Genomic DNA, 18,916 nt, shown 5'->3' with positions numbered 1-18,916 from the left:
AGGAGGAGTGTAGACTCGAGGAACAGGGACATTGGGAAAGAAAAGGGAAAGGAAGAAGAGAAAAGGAGGAGTGTAGAAATGAAAATCAAAGAGAAAGGGAAGGAAGAAGAAAAAAGGAAAAGTGTAGATGTGAAAATGAAGGAGAATGGGAAAGACAAAGGGAAAGAAGAAAAAAATAAAAATGACCTGAAAAACAAGGAGAATGAGAAAGAGACGGAAGTCAAGGAGGAAGAGACGGAAGTCAAGGAGGAAGAGCCGGAGAAAGAGAAGGAACAGGTCACAGAAGAGGTCAAGGAAAGCAGCAGCACAGAAATGGTCAAGGAAAGAAGCAGCGCAGAACCGGTCAAGGGAAGCAGCAGCACAGAAATGGTCAAGGAAAGCATCAGCGCAGAACCGGTCAAGGAAAGCAGCACAGAACTGGTTAAGCGAAGAAGCAGCGCAGAAATGGTCAAGGAGAGCAGCAGCACGTCGATTAGAACCCTGTACCTGCCGCCGGTAAGGGACTTGGGACCCTCGCCTCCGAGGCCAGGCCGGTATAGACATCCAGACAGACCCACTGGGCTCTGTTACGTCAAGGCCGAAGTACGCAGAGACCCGGTCTTGTCGGAGAGCTGCTGTCTATGGATGGGGGGGATGTGCCAAGGTTCGAACGCCACCCTCCCGCCCCCAACTTCACCCCTGGTCTAGGGTCCAGAGACTAGGGATCTTAATTGGTCCTGGTGGAAGGCAGGGGCCGGCTCCTGTCTCCGTCCCGCGCTTCACACCAGCTTACGGTCTACATAATGCGGAAACCAGTACCCGAACCCTCCTTCCTCGAACTTGCGGTGAATATATTCTTTGAGACAGGGTTCGTGTATACAGTGTTAACGATGAATACATGATGTGTTTGGGGGCTCCCTGGCTCTTTTCTGTGGGCGCTGTAGTTACATGTAGTTTTCAGAAACGACAGCAGTAGAAGGAGGGCCGCCGCAGACTTGTCTCAGAACCCCAGGCATTGTTTAGGTCAGCAACAACTGTATCGCTTAGCACTCCCAGTTCTTGGCTGGTTCCTTGGCTCAGAGCCGCTTTCTGGTTCTGAACTGTTTGGATTATTAACAAAGACTTGATCCATGTAAAACACAGACTGACTCCACAGATAATGGAAGAAGAAATAACTATTAACAAAGAACAGTGATGCTCAGAATTAGATTTGAGGATTTACCTAGCAGCGTGGCTTCCCCGGGGCTTCTCCTTTGCATTCCGGCTATTCCGGAAATAGCCAGCCCCTGCTATTTCCCCCAAAGGTAGAAAATGCATAGTTACTGGTAGTTGTGGACTGGGTTCATGATCTCCCGGAGAGAGGAAATTGGATTTGCATCTAAACTCTTGATTTACAGTAGTTTGAGCTTTCTCTAGACATAAACACGAAGAACCCTGTGGCTCAGCTTGGTTTTTAGAGCTGGCTTTAGAACCTAGAGCTTCAGCGATGAACTCTACCACCGAGCTACACCACCTCAGCCCAAAGCCTGTTTTGTAGACTAACAATGTAAGCAGAATGTAAGCCATGAGTGAGTGTAGAGTTTCTGGGAAGAAGACAGGTCTGGAGTGGGGAGGGTTGGAGGCGACAGTTTTTAACACATTATTTTATAAGACTTTGGATGCCATTACTTTAGGTATCACCAAGGGAAAAAAAATGCTGTCAATCAAACCGGCATAAAATACATGCTAATTTTAGTGATGGTGGGGGTTTTCCTAGAATTAATGAAGTGTATGTTGGGGTAGGGCTCAAAGTGGAAATCGTAGGGGGACACAACCCGCACCCAGCAACCGTTTCTTGGTGCGTCTGTAAGTGTGCAGTTTTAAATTTTTTCAGTGTTGTGTTTCTTACCCTGGTGTGTTCTCAAAATGGCACTGTAACACTTAGAATGGGAAAGGAGGTCAGGGCAGGGGGATGAAATATTCGTCAGAATACCAGTTCCTTAGGGCTGGGCAGTTGGTGAAGCACATTGGCTCAAGCAGGAGGGCCTGAGTTTGTATCCCCAGCATCCGTGTAAAACTTAAGTGTCAACCTCTTAAGTCCCTGTTTAAGCCATACCTTAAAACCCCTTCCTCTTGCACAGATTTTTGTTTTCTTTTACTAAATGAGAGTGTTTTCCTTCCAGTATTAGAGAGATTAAGGCCACTCTGGGCTATGAAGTAAGACTCGAGGAAAAAAAAAATCAACAAACAAAAGAGATGGTGTAGAGAGCCCAGTGCTTTATCACCTTTCGGGCCAGATGTGGTGGTACCCATCTTTAATCCTCAGAGGCAGAGGCAGAGGCAGAGGCAGGGAGATCTGTGAGTTCCGGGCCAGGCCAGGTCTACAGAGGGAACTCTGACTCAAGTAGAAGAACGTGAAGATCGTTTTCTGGCTGTGGATAGAACAGTTGCCTAGCTTCTGTCCGCAGCACTGTGATCAATCAATCCATGATACTTTCTAGTGTTCGAATAGAGTAAGCAGAGCTGGGCATGGTGGCACCAACACTTGGGAGGCAGAGGCAAGGGCATGTCTTTGATTGAGTTCCAAGAACAGCCAGGGATACATACAGAGAAAATTCTGTCTCCAGAAGCGAAACAAACAAACAAAACAGATCTGTAGATAGAGGAAGCAGATCTGTATGTTATTTTTAGGAGCAGTGCCCCTGAAGATAATTGCTATCAGTTTGTTTTTTGGTTTTTTTTTTTTTTTTTTTTTTTATTGTTTGCCCTATAGAAGCCACCCTAAACTGTTCCTGTATTCATGCTCACCCTCCTCTCTGATCATTTAGCTTTTGCTTATATGTGTGTTTTGTGTTTGTTTTTCAAAACAGGTCTAGCTGTGTAGGTAGAACAAACTAGCCTTGAACTCACAGAGCTGGGTGTCAGGGAGTGGGGAGGCTGGGGGAGGGTAGCACAGGCCTTTAATCCCAACATTCGGGGAGGCTGAGGCAAGCAGATCTCTGTGAGTTTGAGACCAGCCAGGTCTACAAAGTGAGTTCCAGGAGAGCCAGAGACAGGGTTTCTCAGAAACAAACAAACAAAAACAAAACAACAGAAACCATGAGGGAGGGACCTGGTCCTAATATTTTGTAGCCAAATTATTCAGCTGCTAAGGCTTGACAAATGATGAGACTTAAATGCTTCCATGTTGGGTGGAACAGCCCATACCACAGACAAACCACTCTAGTGCAGTTGCCAATAGATAAGAATTCAAGAAGTGACATGGGGTGCTAAGATGGCTTAGCAAGTAGAGACATTTGCTTTAGGGCCCGACAACCTGAATTTGATCCCCAGAATGCACATGGTAGAAGGAGAAAAACAACTCCTGTGAGTTGCCCTCTGATCCCCATATGTCCTGGGATCCATAAATCCTACTGCACAGCACATAAATTCTAAGGGGTGTGTGTGTGTGTGTGTGTGTATGTATGCATATATTTGTCGTTTGATAGACTAACAAAGAATTGGACAGTAGAAAGGGGACATGAGTGTAGTGTCACAGAAGTAGTGATAGCTTGGGTTTAGACTGGTTAACAATTCCACGGTTACAGTCAGGTACACCGTCAGGAGCCAGCCAAACACAGCCTCGATAGCGAGAGTTCACTGATTCATCTTTCATTTCACAGGAGACAAATAAGCAGATCCTAGTCCTAGGCCTGGATGGAGCAGGAAAGACCAGTGTCCTCCACCTGTTGGCTTCCAACAGAGTCCAGCCCAGCGTGGCACCAACCCAAGGTTTCAATACAGTTTGCATCAGCACAGAAGACAAGCAGATGGAGTTCCTAGAGAGTAAGTTCTGTTTCTCATTAACACACGACTTAAGCCGCAAGCTGTGTTCTCTATCGACTTTGTGAACTTGCCCGAAGTGACACTGGATGGGGTTCTTTCTCCACTTTAGGATGATGTGTAACTCAGGTGTGTAGGGTGGTGTGGGGGAGGGGCGGGGTCCACTTTGCTGATCCAGTTTTCTCCTTTTTTTTTTTTTTTTTTTTTCAGTGCTGGCAACAAAGGGGGCTTAGAGGGAGGCTTTAGTACATCCTCCTGTGACCATCCCTTCCCTCCCCTCTCCCCTCACTGCTGTGGACACACAGCAAACCTAAGCAACTAAAGTGCATGTCTTTCTCAACATGAAATTGGAGGCAGTCCCAAACAACTTCTGGCCAGCTGGCAGTCCCAGTGTGGCAATACTGTCCCCACCTCACTAATAACCCAGTTCACAAAGTCCAGTCACGACTCCTTGCCTTCCCTTTCCACCTCAACCCTCCATCACACTTCACTTGTCCTCATGTCCCTAAAATACCACCTAGAGACACTCAGGTTTATCTAAACAGCCCAAGCATGTCCAGATGGCTTCAAACACCTCTTCCTTGGTGGACATGCTTGTGAATTCAATTGTGACTTCTTCCTCTCCCATCCTCTGCAGTTGGTGGGAGTGAGCCTTTCCGCTCCTACTGGGATTCCTACCTGCCCACGGGATGGCTGCTGATCTTTGTGGTGGATTCAGCGGATCACAAACGATTACCGGAAGCCAAGAAGTGCCTTCATCAGCTAATGGAACAAAATCCAGCGCTCCCTCTGGTTGTGTTTGCCAACAAACAGGTAACAGTCTGTGCATATCTGGCTTTGTGGATCCGTGGTAGAGCGCTTTGCCTAGCTTTCAGGATTGCCCCCCCAAAACTATGTTAATGTAACCTTCACTCAATAGTTACTAACACAGAAATGTCTGGTTTTAATAGGTAGATATTCAACAATATACTGTGTATTCAATTTATTAGGTCTCTTAGATTACTTTTTAAAAAATATTTATGTATTTATTATATATATAATATTCTGCCTGCATGTACACCTGCAAGCCAGAAGAGGGCACCAGATCTCATTATAGATGGTTATGAGCCACCATGTGGTTGCTGGGAATTGAACTCAGGAGCTCTGAAGAGCAGCCAGTGTTCTTAACCTCTGAGCCATCTCTCCAGCCTACCCTCCACCCACCCACCCCACCCCACACCCGCCTATAAACTTTGTGTGTGGGTGTGTGTGTGTGTGTGTGTGTGTGTTTGTTTTTGTGTTTGTTTGTTTTTAATGTGCATTGGTGTTTTGCCTGAATGTATGTCTGTAGGAAGGTGTCAGGTCTTGGAGTTATAGAAAGTTGTGAGCTGTCTTGTGGGTGCTGGGAATTGAATCCAGGTCCTCCAGAAGAACAGTCAGTGCTCTTAACCCCTGAGCCATCTCTCCAGGCCCCAATTAGACAGTCTTTCAATGGAAAGGCAATTTCTTCACTTTGTGTCCTTGAAGTCCTTTTGTCGCCTAGGGTGTTACCTCATGGAGGAAAGGAAGGAACTGAACCATGTGTGATGAGCTTATTTCAACAAACAGATAGAGCTTCAGTTTGGCAAGCTGAAGACTTTAGGGGAATTGCTGATAAGTGATAGTTTACAACACTGTGAGTGTATTTAATTCTAGTGAATTCTATACTAAAATGATAATTTTTTTATGTATACTACTATCACTGCTACTGCACACACACACACACACACACACACACACAAACACACACACACCCTTTAGATAACCAAAAAGTGTAACTAAATCTCTTCTCTCAAGGTTAGGTTTGCGAATGGAGAAGAGCTCAGTGCCTGCCTTTCCCTTACGTCTTCTGTGGGTGGGATGTTCACAGAAGCCAAATAAGTAATTATGATTGATGTGCTCATACTTTAGCAGGAACTTAGGTTGACATCCAGGATGGAGGCTGGCCGAGCACATTTTGACATTCTGCTGGCATTTCTTAAAAGGTTGATTTTTTTGTTTTAAGTAGAGTATCTTAAACCTACAGACACTCAGGGGCCTGGAAGATGTAGCTCAATGATAGTAAGAAGTCCTGGGTTAGCATGTAGGAGGTCCTGGGTTCAATCCCCAGCAGGTGGGGAGGGAACTGCAGAGATTTAGATTCAGGTCCTACAGTTGAGCTGTGTAGCATTCTGATGAAGGCACTGTAACTGGGCCATTCTCTTCTGGCTGGCTGTTTTCATTATTCCCAGTTGTTTACTGTCACAGGGTTGCTGTGAGCTTTCAGGTGTGTGTGCCTGTGCACGTGTGGATACACATTTCTCAAGTGTGGGTACCTAGAAGTGCTGGTTTGTTGGATTTACGGATAGCTTTATTAGATATTCCTAAATTGTTTTCCAAAGTTGCACTAGTTTATTCTTCCACCAGGAGACAAGTAGTTCCATATTTTCATACTTCTTGTTGTAACTGTTCTTTTTCGCTGTTGTGATGAAGCTAAATCATCCTTACTTGTTTTTTGGTTTTGTTTTTGTTTTTTTCTGGTTGAGCTCTACATCCGTGGATTTCCTAATTCCTCTTATTATGTCACCTCTGATTCTTCCTAAGATGCTTTGAGGTAGTAGTGCTGGGAATCAAACCCAAAGTTTTTCATACAGTAAGCATACTGCTTACCACTGAGCTGGGCCTGAAGCCTCTCCCTTTCCTTAGAGACGTAGGGGTGCTTGACATCTTTGGCACAAAATTCCTTTGTTGGTTATGTGTGTCACTAACATTTTCCCAGTATCTCAGTAAGTTATCATTTTGCTTTCCTTATGGTTTCTATTTTTATATTGAAGAGTCCACACACACCTCACCCCTTTTTGAGACAGGGTCTCTCTACATAGGTCTGACCGTCCTAGGACTCACGATGGAGACCAGGCAGGCCTTGAACTCAAAGAGAGCTGCCTGCCTCTGCCTTCTAAATGCTGGGATTAAAGGCATGTGCCACATTGCCTGACAGAGATTCCCATTTAAAACATATTTTATTTAATTTGTGTGGGGTATGTGCATGTAAGTGCAGAGGCCAGAAGAGGGCATCATTCCATGAATCTAAAGTTGTAGTTCTGAGTCCTGTGATATAGGTGCTGGAAACCAAACTCAGGTCTTCTGGAAGTGTAGCACGAGATCTTAATTACTGAACTCTCTCTCCAGCCTGAGATTTTACTTTTGTTTTCCCAGACAAGGTTTCTCTGTATAGCCCTGGCTGTCCTGGAACTCGCTCTGTAGACCAGGCTGGTCTCAAACTAGAGATCTGTCTGCCTCTTCCTCCTGAGTGCTGGTAGTAAAGGCATTTCTCATTACTGCCTAGCTGAGATTTTCCTTTTTAATTGGCAGATTTAACTGTACTTTTTTCTTGTGGTTTGTTTGTCTTCCTCAAATTAAATAAACAAAGCCATTTATTGTCAAATTGGCACTTTTTGTTGTTTGCGTGAGACAGGGTCTTACTATTTAGCCTTGGGTAGCCTGGAACTCATTATATATACCTGGCTGTTCTTGAACTTGTAGAGCTCTGTCTGCTTCCCCTCCTGAGTGCTGAGTGTAAAAGGATTAGCTATTCGAAGTTAATGCATATTTTGTTTATATCTTTATCAAAATATTTAGTCTATGCTTTCAGATGAATCACTAGGTCAATATGTGACACTGGGGGTTTTCAGAAAGTTACATTAGCTGTGTATGGAGGCTCATGCCCATGCTCTCAGCAGTAGGGAGCAGAAGCAGAAGGATTGCAAGTTCTAGGCCAGCCCGGTCTAGGTAGGGAGGCCCTGCATAAAAAAAAAAAAAAAAAACCAACACCAAAATCGTTGCCTTATTTATTCTTCATTCTTCAATTGCAACCTCTATTTCTACCCATACTGTCTCTCCCCTCCTTCTTCCTTTATACTTTCATCAGTAGATTTTTTTTTTTTTTTTAAACTGGAGACACCATACTCCTGGATACATTACTGTGTTGCCAAAGTCTCTAAGAGCTTTATGACTAAATGAATTCAGGTTGTAAATAGGTAACATATTGTGATTACCAGGGCCTAGTCACCACACTTAGCCCATCAGGGGAAGCCTCACAGGTGTCCAGGGCTACACAGCTAAGATTAGACACATAAGCCTCCATATACCCCATAAGTCTGATATAAAATTTTTGGCCAGAATAAGTAATGATGATAAAAAACTCACAGTGATAAGTGCTAGCAATCAGTAAAATATGATATGGACAAAAAGTAGCTGGTGATATGGTATGATGCCATATGCCTATAATCCCAGTTTGGAAGACTGGGGCAGAAGGATCAAAAGTTTAAGGCCAGCTTAAGTTCATAGAATGACCCTTAAAAAAAAAAAAAAAAACCTAACCAACTCCTCCCTCTAAGCCAGGGCTACACAGAGAAAGCCTGTCTCAATAATAATAATGAAGAAGAAGAAAAGGAAAATTGAGGCATCCCTCCCCCACCCCCTGAAAACACTTTCCTGAAAAATCAGAAATCCTGGAATAATTCTGATAATTCTGATTTTAAGATGCTTATATTCATACCATTATTGGAGTTATAATAAAGTCTCGCTGTTTTCTGTATTAAGATGGTGGAGTCACTTAGAATAAGGAACGTGTTTGGATCCTAAAAGAGTGCAGACTAACCAACATTTTCTGTTTTTTCCATCCATCGTGGGTGAAGGACCTTGAAGCAGCCTATCACATTACAGATATCCATGATGCTTTGGCACTGTCCGAAGTGGGGAGTGACAGGAAGTTGTTCTTGTTTGGAACTCAGGTGACTGGGAATGGCTCAGAGATACCCACTACCATGCAAGATGCCAAAGACCTTATCGCACATCTGGCCACAAATACGTAGAAGTGACTAGGACCCGGCCCTACTCAACTCACCATCAAACCATCACCATAAAGGAATGAATGGCAGGCTTAAGCCAAAGGTTTCCAATTTCAATAAAAAATAAGCCATTTCCTATTCTTTTAATGCAAAGCGTATATACGAAGAACTCAAATTCACTAAGACCTTTTTTTTTCTTTTTTTTTTTTTTAGATTTTTAACTTTAAATTTTGTTTTGAGGGAAGTTTACATTTTTGTTTGATTTTGGTGCTGAGAGGTGAACCCTGGGCCTCACATGCTTGCCATTGAACATGGGGCTGTATCAAAAAACCTGGATTACTCAAAAGTAAAAGTTGTCTTACCAAGCCTTCATCCCACATACGGTTTTTACCTTTTGTGTGTATGTTCATTTGCATACACGTGAGGTCAAAAGATGATTTTAGTGTCCTTTCTCAGGAACTATAAATCTTGTATGGTCTTTTGTTTTTTTGTAGTTTGCATGGATCAAACCCACATACCCATGCTTGCACAGGAAGTACTTTATTCCTGTCCGGTTCTGTCCGGTCCTGTCCGATCCGGTGATACTCCCCCATCCCCACCTCGCTGACCATGTCCTCCATGTGTGGTTCATCAATAGCAATAGATTTTTTATTTATTTATATTTTTTTGAGGCAGGGTTTCTCTGTGTACCCTTGGCCGTCCTGGACTTGCTCTGTAGACCAGGCTGGCCTCGAACTCACACGGCTAATAGCGATAAATTTACATAAAAACATTTAAATAAACTTTTTCTTTTTGAGAAAAATGCAGGTGTTGTTCCTTTAAATGGACCCACTTAACACTGCAGGCGGAACTACCAGGAAAGGGCAGTGAGGATGAGCACTCCCAAGCCGGCAAATAGAACTTACCCGTAGGCAGGAAGAGACAGGAGGCTTGTCTATGCCAGCCTGATACACCAGATGAGACACAGAGTGGAAATGTATCTTTAAGATTTCTTGTTTCTTTTGCGGAGAGAGAAGCTTTCTTCGCTAGCTTTGTCTCTTGAGACAAGACCTTACCACGTGACCCTACAGTGCCCCTGAGGCAGCCTCCTGGGTGCTGTGTGTGCCACCATTCAGGGTTGTTATGTTTTTTTTTTTCTTTGTTTGCAGTTGTTGTAAATAAAATGGTGTTAGGCTAAATAATGTTATGTATTATTTGCCCTATGATTATCACAGTGGTATTATTTAACCCGCTATCACAATAAGACACAGACACCTGTTAAATTTTATAATTGCTTTATTTACTTTGGGCTGGGCAGAGGTTTCACCTATGCTGTCTCAATAACCTCACCATCCACCTCCCAGCCCCCATCCAATGTCATCTGCCTTAACCATCCCTATCTGGGCTACCTTCCACCCATAATCTTATAAATACTTGCCTGTATTCTTCATCTGGCCCTTCCCACGCCATTATTGGAGTCCTTCCTCCTGGCCCACACGGTTCCTTCTCCACGCTAACCCATCATAGTGACCTCCTCCCTCCTCTTTTCTTGTCAGTTTATGTGTTCCCAAAGCCCTGGAATCTTAGCCACGCCTACCCCCTTCTGCCCTGCTCCGGTTTTAAGGCCTTTTAATCAACCAATTAGGTGTAATGTCTTAAGCAGGTTTACACAACAAGGACAGGTATATCTGGGCAGTGACCAGATCTTGAGGTCCAGTAATAGCATTAAAATACAAGCATCAGACCAACCCCCAACAGTTTGCTTTTTGTTTTTTAAGATTTATGTATTTTGGGGCTTGAAGGATGGTTAAGAGGTTAAGAGCACTAGCTGCTTTTCCAGAGGTCCTGAGTTCAATTCCCAGTCAAACGCATGGTGGCTCGTAACCATCTATAATGAGATCTGCTGACCTTTTCTGGCGTGCAGGTGTACATGTAGATAGAACATTGTATACATAAAAGCTGAATTTACTAGATAATAAAATAAAAAATCATTTATGTATTTCATGTATATTAGTGCTTTGTCTACATGTACAACTACATTTCAGAAGAGGGCATGTCTGCATGTACAACTACATTCCAGAAGAGGGCACTAGATCTCATTATAGACGGTTGTAAGCCACCATGCGGTTGCTGGGAATTGAACTCAGGACCTCTGGAAAAGCAGCTAGTGCTCTTAACCACTGAGCCATCTCTCTAGCCCTGTTAGCGATGTTTTGTAAAAGCAATAGATCTACTTACCTGCAGCACAGTAAGTCCAATTTGCAATTGTAATGCTTTGCTTTAATTTACTAATGTGTAAATGTATTTGAAAAGAGAATTTGGCCTGTACATCCTTTCAAAATTAATCTCTGACAAAATAACCAAATTTGGTAAAGATGATAGCCCTGATCATAGCACACAGTTGTCTCTGCCACACTTAGGTTACAATCATAATGTAACTTAGGTATGTGTCTTAGTTGGGGTTTCTGTTACTGTGACAAACATCATGACTAAAGGCCATGTGGAGAGGAAAGGGTTTATTTCATCTTAAGCTTATAGTCATCCAGGGAAGTCAGGGCAGCAGGCAGGCACTGATGGCAGAAGCCATGGAAGGGTCTTGCTCCCCATAGTTTGCTGGGACTGTTTTCTTTTACAGCTCAGGATCACCCGCTGAGGCGTGGCATTGTCCACAGCTGCCCTGAGGCCTCCTATGCCAAGTATAAATCAAAGAAACACTCTGCAGCCTTTCCTACAGGCCCATCTGGTGGACACAATTTCTTCACTGATGTTCTCTCTTCCCAAATGACTCTAACTTGTGTCAAGTTGACATAACACTAGCCAGCACGGGACATATGCACTGAAATCATGTTCCTCCTCTGAGAAGCCAGAGTGAGTGCCTTCCTCATGATCAGTGCTGAGTGTCATGTTTATCAGTATCCTATTCACAGGTATCAGATGTGTAAACATCAAAGCTCCTCCTCTCTGGCATGGAAGCTGGATTTCACATTGATTCACAGTTACTGGAAACCTGGGTTTCTCTGTACTGGAGATGTCTCAGGCTAGTGGCAGACATATGTCTCAGGGGCTTTAGGAGAAAAGAAGCTCAGCCAAGCCATTGTGTTGTCAAAGGGGCTGCCTGGCTGATAACTTTTCTGGCAGGCCTCATGAGGTGACATTCCTTATCTTGGAGAACTTGGGGTCTATTGCCAGCCTTCCAAACTTAGAAAACACAGATTCAGTCAAAACACCAGCTGCACGTGCCATTTTTGCTTATTCTCTTTATAAACATTTATTTGGCACCGTTTTAGTGCCAGAACTTTGTTTGAAGCAGCAGAAATTTAACCCACATTTGTCTGTACCAGAAAAAGGGGGCTAGGGGCTAGCACCAAGCTTGGGAAGCTAGTCCTACCCAGACCTGGGCACGGGAGGGCTAATGTGGGGGTTCACAGGTAAGAACTGTCTCTCCATCATTTGGCCCTGCTAAACCCTGCTTGGGTCCATCCTCGGATTCTTGTTTCACCATCTGGGTAGCGAAATTGCTGTCAACACCAAGCCAATACCATTCCCATAACCCATAGTTGCTAGGTAAAATATGCCTTCTTCCCTACAGCAAATCTCATTGAGGAGGTCTCATTGGTTCTTCTTAGGTCTCACCCTCATCCCTGTGGCCAGGGACAAGGTTGTCTCCTTCAAGCTGCATGGAATGAACTCTCACAGAGGCAGGTGTCGTGCCTTCAGGAAAAGAGCCAAGGGGGGATAGGCGGGAACCAAACTGAAGTAGTGACTAGAGTTTAAACGTTTTGGGGGAGCCCTTAAAGAGTCATTGTACAGTTCTTCATGTTAATAGTAAAATGAGTTTGGAGCTGTTGGGGTGGCTCAGGACAACCTGAGTTCTATCCCTGCGAGGAGAGGACCGGTCACCTCCCCACCTGTGCACTGTGGCGGTGTGCATGCACTCCTACTTTGTGTGAGCCTAGTTCCTGAGGCGGCCAGAAGAGGGTGCCAGATTCCCTGGAACTGGAGTACAGTCCCTGTGCGTCCTCTGCAAGAACAGCAAGTAGTCTTTAAAAATTATGTATTTAAAAATTGTTAAGTGTATGTGTGTGTGTGTATACACACCACATGTATGCAGGAGCCTGCAATAATCCAAGAAGTGTTGAATTCTTTGGAAATGGAGTTAAAGACTGTTGTGAGCTACCATGTGGAGGCTAGGAACCAAATCCAGGTCCTCTGTAAGAGCAATAAATGCTCTTAACCACTGAACCATCTTTCCAGGGCCATAAGTGGTCATAACTGCTGAACCATCTTACTCCAGCCCCCAAAATGTAAATATATTTTTAAAAATGAGTTAGAATGAGGCTCCTAGTTCCATTCCAGATAACTTCCTGTTTTCTTTAATTTTCTATAGGACAGTAAATCCATGAAGTACCCAATATTGTGTAAATGGTGTCTTTAACTGTATATATTTAACAGATGAATTTTTTTTAACAGTTTTAGTTTCTTCTTCTGTCATAAACACATGACAGAAACCCCATCAATTCTGCCCTTCTTTCTCATACTATTTTGGCTATAAAAACCAGCACTTTCCAAGCCTTCTGACACATTCCACACAGATGGGGAGGCTGAAAAGATGGCTCCCATTTCAGTTTCCAGCTCCTCTGGCAGTCCTAACTGCCTGCAGTTCCAGCTCAAGGGGACCTGAGGCCCTCTTCTGGATTCCACGGATAGCAATACTGCACACACCTGCAGACACACACAAACACACAATCAAAAAAGTGGGGCGTGGGGAAGGAGAGAAAAGAGAAAGGGGTGAGAAAGAGATACAAGGCTACAAAAATTGTATATTTCACAAGTATCACTGTGAACGATGAACACAGTTGTGCTATTCACAAGATTAATTACATGATTAATAGGACTAACTTTATCTGTAATGATACAGTCTAGGGGTCCTGAAATGACACAGTCTAAGGGGGTCTTGGTCAAGTTCCTTTTCTCCACCAGTTATAGAATTAACAGGCAGGAAAATTTGCAGTGCAACAGGCAGCAGGAGAGAAACCCCACGCACCATGGACTGAATCAGCAGCTGCAGAAAGGTGTTTATTGGGGATGAGAGAACACACACTTGCAGCAGACACACGAAGAAATGACCCTCTGCAGAGGGGGATTTGGGACTGTGTTTTTGTTTTGTTTCTGTTGGGGGGGGGTGTTTTTGGTTTGGTGTGGTTTGGTATTTCGAGATAGGGTTTCTCTGTGTAGCCTTGGCTGTCCTAGGCTCACTTTGTAGACCAGAATGGCCTCGAACTCACAGAAATCTGGGATTACAGGCGTGTGCCACAGCACCCATCCGGGCAGCGGTTTTTAGGCCTCAGGAAATTCTTCCTTCCCTAATTCAGGGTTGGTGGGTTTGAAGAATGCATGGATAGTTGATTGGCCCAGAACCGTGACAAGTCTGTAGCAGGCCTTGAACTTGTTGACCCAGTCCATTATCAGAGCGCCTGCTGGTGAGGGACAAAGCCCACAAAGCCTTTTAAAATGGCCATGCTTTTGCCTCAAGTCCGGAGGGTGAGGACCAAGCCGGCCATCTTGGAAATCCACCACCTTTATTAAATGTCCTACTGATGTCGATCTCCCCTTCACAACCTTCATTCCGACTGCTGAAATCTCACTAGAAACCTTAGCGATGGGGGAGGCCTTACAAGTCTCCTATCCACTCCCAGCCTCGGCGAAGAGTCGGTGTGGGGGAAACGCCGGAAACCTAAACCGGTCAAGAAGCAGAGGTGCCGCGGGTTGTTGAGTGGGGAGCACCGCGTCTCCATGGCAGCCGGTGACCGACGAGCTGAGACACGGGCAGGGCGGGGCCGGGCGGCGGGGGCGGGGCTGAGTCTGGGGGCCGGCCGCGGGCGGGCCGGAATCTCCACGCAGCAGACGGCGCCAGGGCGGCTGGCCGGAGCGTCTAGCGGAAATGGAGGAGAGATCGTCCTCCCTTGGATCCTGCGAGTTGACTGATGAGCGCAACACCGCGACCAACTCTGACGATTGCCAGAAGCCCCTTTTGCTCACGTTCCTGGATGTGGAGAACGAGCCTGAGGGGGGAGAGTTAGGGATCGAGGAGGAAGGACAGGAGGACGACGGTGGGTACGAAGTGCCCCAGATTCAGGAAGCCCCGGAGCCCTCCCCACCCTTCAAGTTCCTCGAGTACAGTGAATCCGTCCTGTTCCGCAAGGACAGTGAGTCCTTCCAGCCCCCAAGGGCTAGCCAGCCTGTTCAGCCGCCGCCGGTCCGCAGGGATGAAAAAGAAGACTTGCCTCCCAACGCAGTGCTTACGACCTCTCCATCTTTGTTGGCCGGCTACTTCCCACGGCTCCGGCTGGGTTCCTTGAGCGGTAGGTCCCCCCTACCCCCCGCGGAAATCCATCCATCTAGAACTTAGCAAGGTCCGTGTTTAAAGACAGTGACCCTTGTGCCGTCTACCCGCCCCTCTTTGCACTGCGAGGACTCCAGTGGGAAGTGGACACCCTGATCGTGACGGACCCGCATCACCATTTCCGGGACGGGAACCTAGGCCAGCGCTCTAGCCCGGAAGCCCTTCTTAATCCTTCGAGATTTAGTACGCCGTTGAATCCTGCTGGGTCACACCTCGACTGTTCCTCACTATTTTCGCTCGAGACTTTTGTTGTTGTTGTTTTGTATAATTCCTCTTACTCTTCAACTAAAGACAGATCCTCGAAGGGAGGATGTTTTTTGTCCGTGTTCGGCGCATGGGCCCAGAGGAAATCAAACCTTCAGGGAACAAGTACTGAACAGTGCATGTAACTGTTTATCATCTGGTCCGTCCTTCTCACACTTACACCGTAACGAGGCGATGCGAAGTGAATAGAAACATCCTTGCTTTTACCACTTCCGCTCACTTCCAGCAAGCAGTCACCAGAGACTGCTTGCCGTGGACCTGCAATCCCATGCGCTCGCTGGGGTTGCTTCGCACCTGGCCTCAGTTCTGTGGTTTACCCCTGCAGTCGCCTCCTTCCTTCGACCTCTCCCGGTCCTTCACCACCTCTAGCTGGCCACCCAACTAATGCAGATCTCCAACCCCGATAAAGCCCAGTAACCCACATACCTCTAGCTGTTGACTCTTGCTATGTGGAATTGCATTGCTGGGATAGTTGATTTTACTTTCATTTCATTACTACAAGTTTTGATTGGTCCTGGGCACTTTTATTTATTGAGTAAGATGGATTTCCTCAGCTCTGACACGACGAAGCGCATTCTTTATTCTCCTCCAGCCTGCACACTTTTCTCCTTCACCCAATGAAAGACTTCACCTCACACTTTTCCAAGAAACAGAAAACAATCGGTCACGAATTTATTTAATTCCTTATCCCCAGTGTATCGGCCTCCCAAAGCTCATGAAGTCTGCCTTCTCTCAACTTTCAGGAGAGAATTGTACTTGTTTTTATGAAAGCCACATTCTCCGCCTACGCCCCAGATTCTACTTGTCTGCTCAAGAACTCTGTTCTTAAAACTGTCTCCACTCCGTTCTAGCACCAGTTTCTCCTTTTCTAATGAAACAGTCCCATGAGCAAACACAGACTCTTATCTCGAAATAACTTTCAATCGTATGCCTTCTTTAGCACCCTCATCCCTGGCCCGTTTCCTCCCCTCAGTCCCTTCTTGGCTGCTTGCATAGGTCTCTTTTATTTCTTCATCAGAAGTGCTCTCGTGTACCCCCATCCCTGTCCTGTGTGAGGGGGCCTTGGTATCCCTAGGCATGAGCCACTGGACTTCTCGTTTTGATGTCTTCATTGGAAAGATTTTAGCTTTTGCCCCAGCTTAGGTTCTTCCTCACACTAGCACCTTCCCGCTGCTGAGCCATTTCAGAATCGTTTCTAGGCACACACTCCAGCTGTGTCCTACATTTTGAGTTCATTCCTTTGTCTCCTTCTGCCAAAATGTAGCACAGAAAGGACCATCGATTCTGTTGACGCTTGATTATATGCAACTGCTACTTTATGCTCTCCTGTCTCTCCTTCCCTATGACCCATGGTCCATATTTATTTATTTATTTATTTATTTATTTTGCTACACCATATGTCAGTAGTGTGCTCTCTTTCTGAAAGTCCCAGGCTGGCCTTGACTGGGGCCCTCCGGAAACTTCTTGGCACTGGAATTGTGTACATATTTTCCGGTAATAGAGGATACAAGAGGGAGATAGACAACTCTGTGAATGAATTGGTCTCTAAATTCATGACCTTGAAACCTCGAGTGGCCTCCTTAGCAATCCTAAACTACATTTCTAAATGCTTCAGGAATCAGCGCTGACTTTCCTTATTTCCCTGTACCTTTCTCTTCAACATCACTTAGACAGACAACTGAGGCTGGAGGGCGTAAGAGGGCTTGTTGTGTGAGTATGGGAACCTGAGTTCAGATCTCAGCACCCATGTCCTGAATGTGGCCGAAACCTCCTGTAAACTCTACTGCAGGGGGCAGGAAGAGCAGGCAGACAGAAGGATCCCCCGTTTCAGAGGAGTAAGGTGGAGAGGGATGAAACAGGACACCCAGCCATCCTCATATGAACTCCTTGAGCACTTGTAAAAACACACACTACACACTCTCTCTTTCACACACACATTTTTTTTTTCTCTGAACTCTATCACAATCCAGCACCTGTAAGTAACCCTTTCTCCAATCAGTGGTAGGCAAACTGTCTTTACGTCTATTAATGGCCATTCTTGCCTTCTATCTGTTTGATCTCATTTCATCTAACTTTAAATTTTTAAAAATTTCGTGTGGGTGTGCATGTGAATGGCGCATCATGAGGGCGTGCGTGTGTGCCAAGGTGATAGGGTGGAGTCAGAGCACAATTTTGTAGAGTCTGCCTGTCTCTGGGTTCTGGGGATTTAGGGTACTAGGTTTGCACAACAGTCACTTCACATCCTAAGCCACCTCAGCAGCCCCATCTAACCCCTCTCTGCTGCCTCATTTGGTTTCCTCTTTCCTAGACCATTCCCACTGGTATACAAATGTTATACAATTATTCCACCTGAAAACAATCACAGGCCTTCCTTTAGCCCTGGGAACCCTGCCTTTCCAGGTACCACTCTATTTCTCTTCTTGACTTAGAGGGGACAAAAAAAAAAAATCCTCAAAATAGTTAAAATAGTTGTCTAAAAGTCATGATTTCAGTTTCCTCTTTTGTGTCCTCTTGAGAACTAGCCAAACTAGGCTTTCATTCTCTCCAGTTAGGTGAAGCTGCTTCTGTTGAGGTCACAATGATTTCTGTCTTGCCCAGAGCAAGAACAAGCCTTTTATTTCACACATTCCTTCTTCTATCCCAGGAATCTGTCCTGCCTCCTGGAATATTAGTCTCCCTGTTGTCCTACCTCTTAGATTCTTCCTGACTCCATTTCCTTTGCTTGGAGCCTTCTCTTCCCAGCCTTTAGGTTGAACCTACTAATAGCTTAATCCTCTCACGTTCTTTTAGAATTCTTTTTTATTCTCTGTGTGATGTCATCAGTTCCATGGCTAAATTGCCAGTAGCTTCTCAAACTAGGCATAGCTTTAACTTCTCCTAGAACTCAGATATCTAGCTTCCCTTCTTGACTAGCTACAAGAAGCTCAATGTGGCAAAACAAACAAACAAAACACAAAAAAACAAGACAAAACAAAAATAAAAACATTAAAATATGGCTCTAAACAAAACAAAAATAAAAACATGGCTCTAAACCACTAACAAATCCTAACTCAGAACTATACCCTATGACTCTTTCTTAGTATTGGAATTATTGTATGTAGTTTTTATCTCTTGCCTAGCTGAGCACAATATCCTCCAGTTCCTTGTTTACCCAGGGGTGGGGGAAGGGTCCTCTAGAATATGTATTACATGCAGATTTCCCACTCTCAACCTCCCGGACGTCTAACGAGGGGGTTTACAGAGTCTCACCGTTAACCTGAGTTTGGATGTTGAGATAAGTTTTCATGCAATCCAGGCTGGCTTTAAACTCATTGTGTTGCAGAGAGTGGCCTTAACCTTTTCATTCTCTTGCTGCCTCCCCCACAGTGCTTGGGATTGCACGCCTGGGCTGCTGTCCTTGGTTTATGGGGGGCTGGGGATGGAAGCCGGGGCTCTGTGCAGGATAAGTGCACTTTCTCTCTTTGGAGCTACATCTACAGCTCACTAACCCTGATCTTAAAGGTGACCTGACCTGTCCCTAACCTTAAGGACTTCCACTCTGCTTATCATCTTTGCTCTTGAGGCACATGGGCGGGTCACTTAGACTCAGTTCACTTTTTCTTCTGCTAGAACACTCTCAGCATAAGTATTTGTTCCCTCCCAA

At 45.1% G+C, this 18,916-nt stretch overlaps 2 protein-coding genes across 2 annotated transcripts; both read left to right on the top strand.

The window, feature by feature from the left end:
* Window positions 1–6: 6 nt before the first annotated feature.
* On the top strand, window positions 7–8,651 carry Arl9 (ADP ribosylation factor like GTPase 9; the record flags this gene model as incomplete). Its single annotated transcript, XM_055613079.1, has 4 exons — window positions 7–582; window positions 3,621–3,783; window positions 4,418–4,593; window positions 8,475–8,651. Coding segments are annotated over 4 exons (1,092 nt in total), but the record flags the coding sequence as incomplete, so codon positions are not given.
* Window positions 8,652–14,542: 5,891 nt separating this feature from the next.
* On the top strand, window positions 14,543–15,313 carry LOC129681195 (testicular haploid expressed gene protein-like). The gene has a single exon (XM_055613078.1). It carries the CDS (start codon window positions 14,548–14,550, stop codon window positions 15,013–15,015), a length of 468 nt encoding a protein of 155 aa, XP_055469053.1. The 5' UTR covers window positions 14,543–14,547; the 3' UTR covers window positions 15,016–15,313.
* The last annotated feature ends 3,603 nt before the right edge of the window (window positions 15,314–18,916 follow it).

Source organism: Psammomys obesus, unplaced genomic scaffold, assembly GCF_907164565.1.
Source record: "Psammomys obesus unplaced genomic scaffold, mPsaObe1.curated_primary_1811, whole genome shotgun sequence".
In the NCBI taxonomy this organism is placed as follows: Eukaryota; Metazoa; Chordata; class Mammalia; order Rodentia; family Muridae; genus Psammomys; species Psammomys obesus.
Note: the sequence above shows the minus strand (reverse complement) of the source record. Positions and strands in the feature narration are given on the sequence as shown.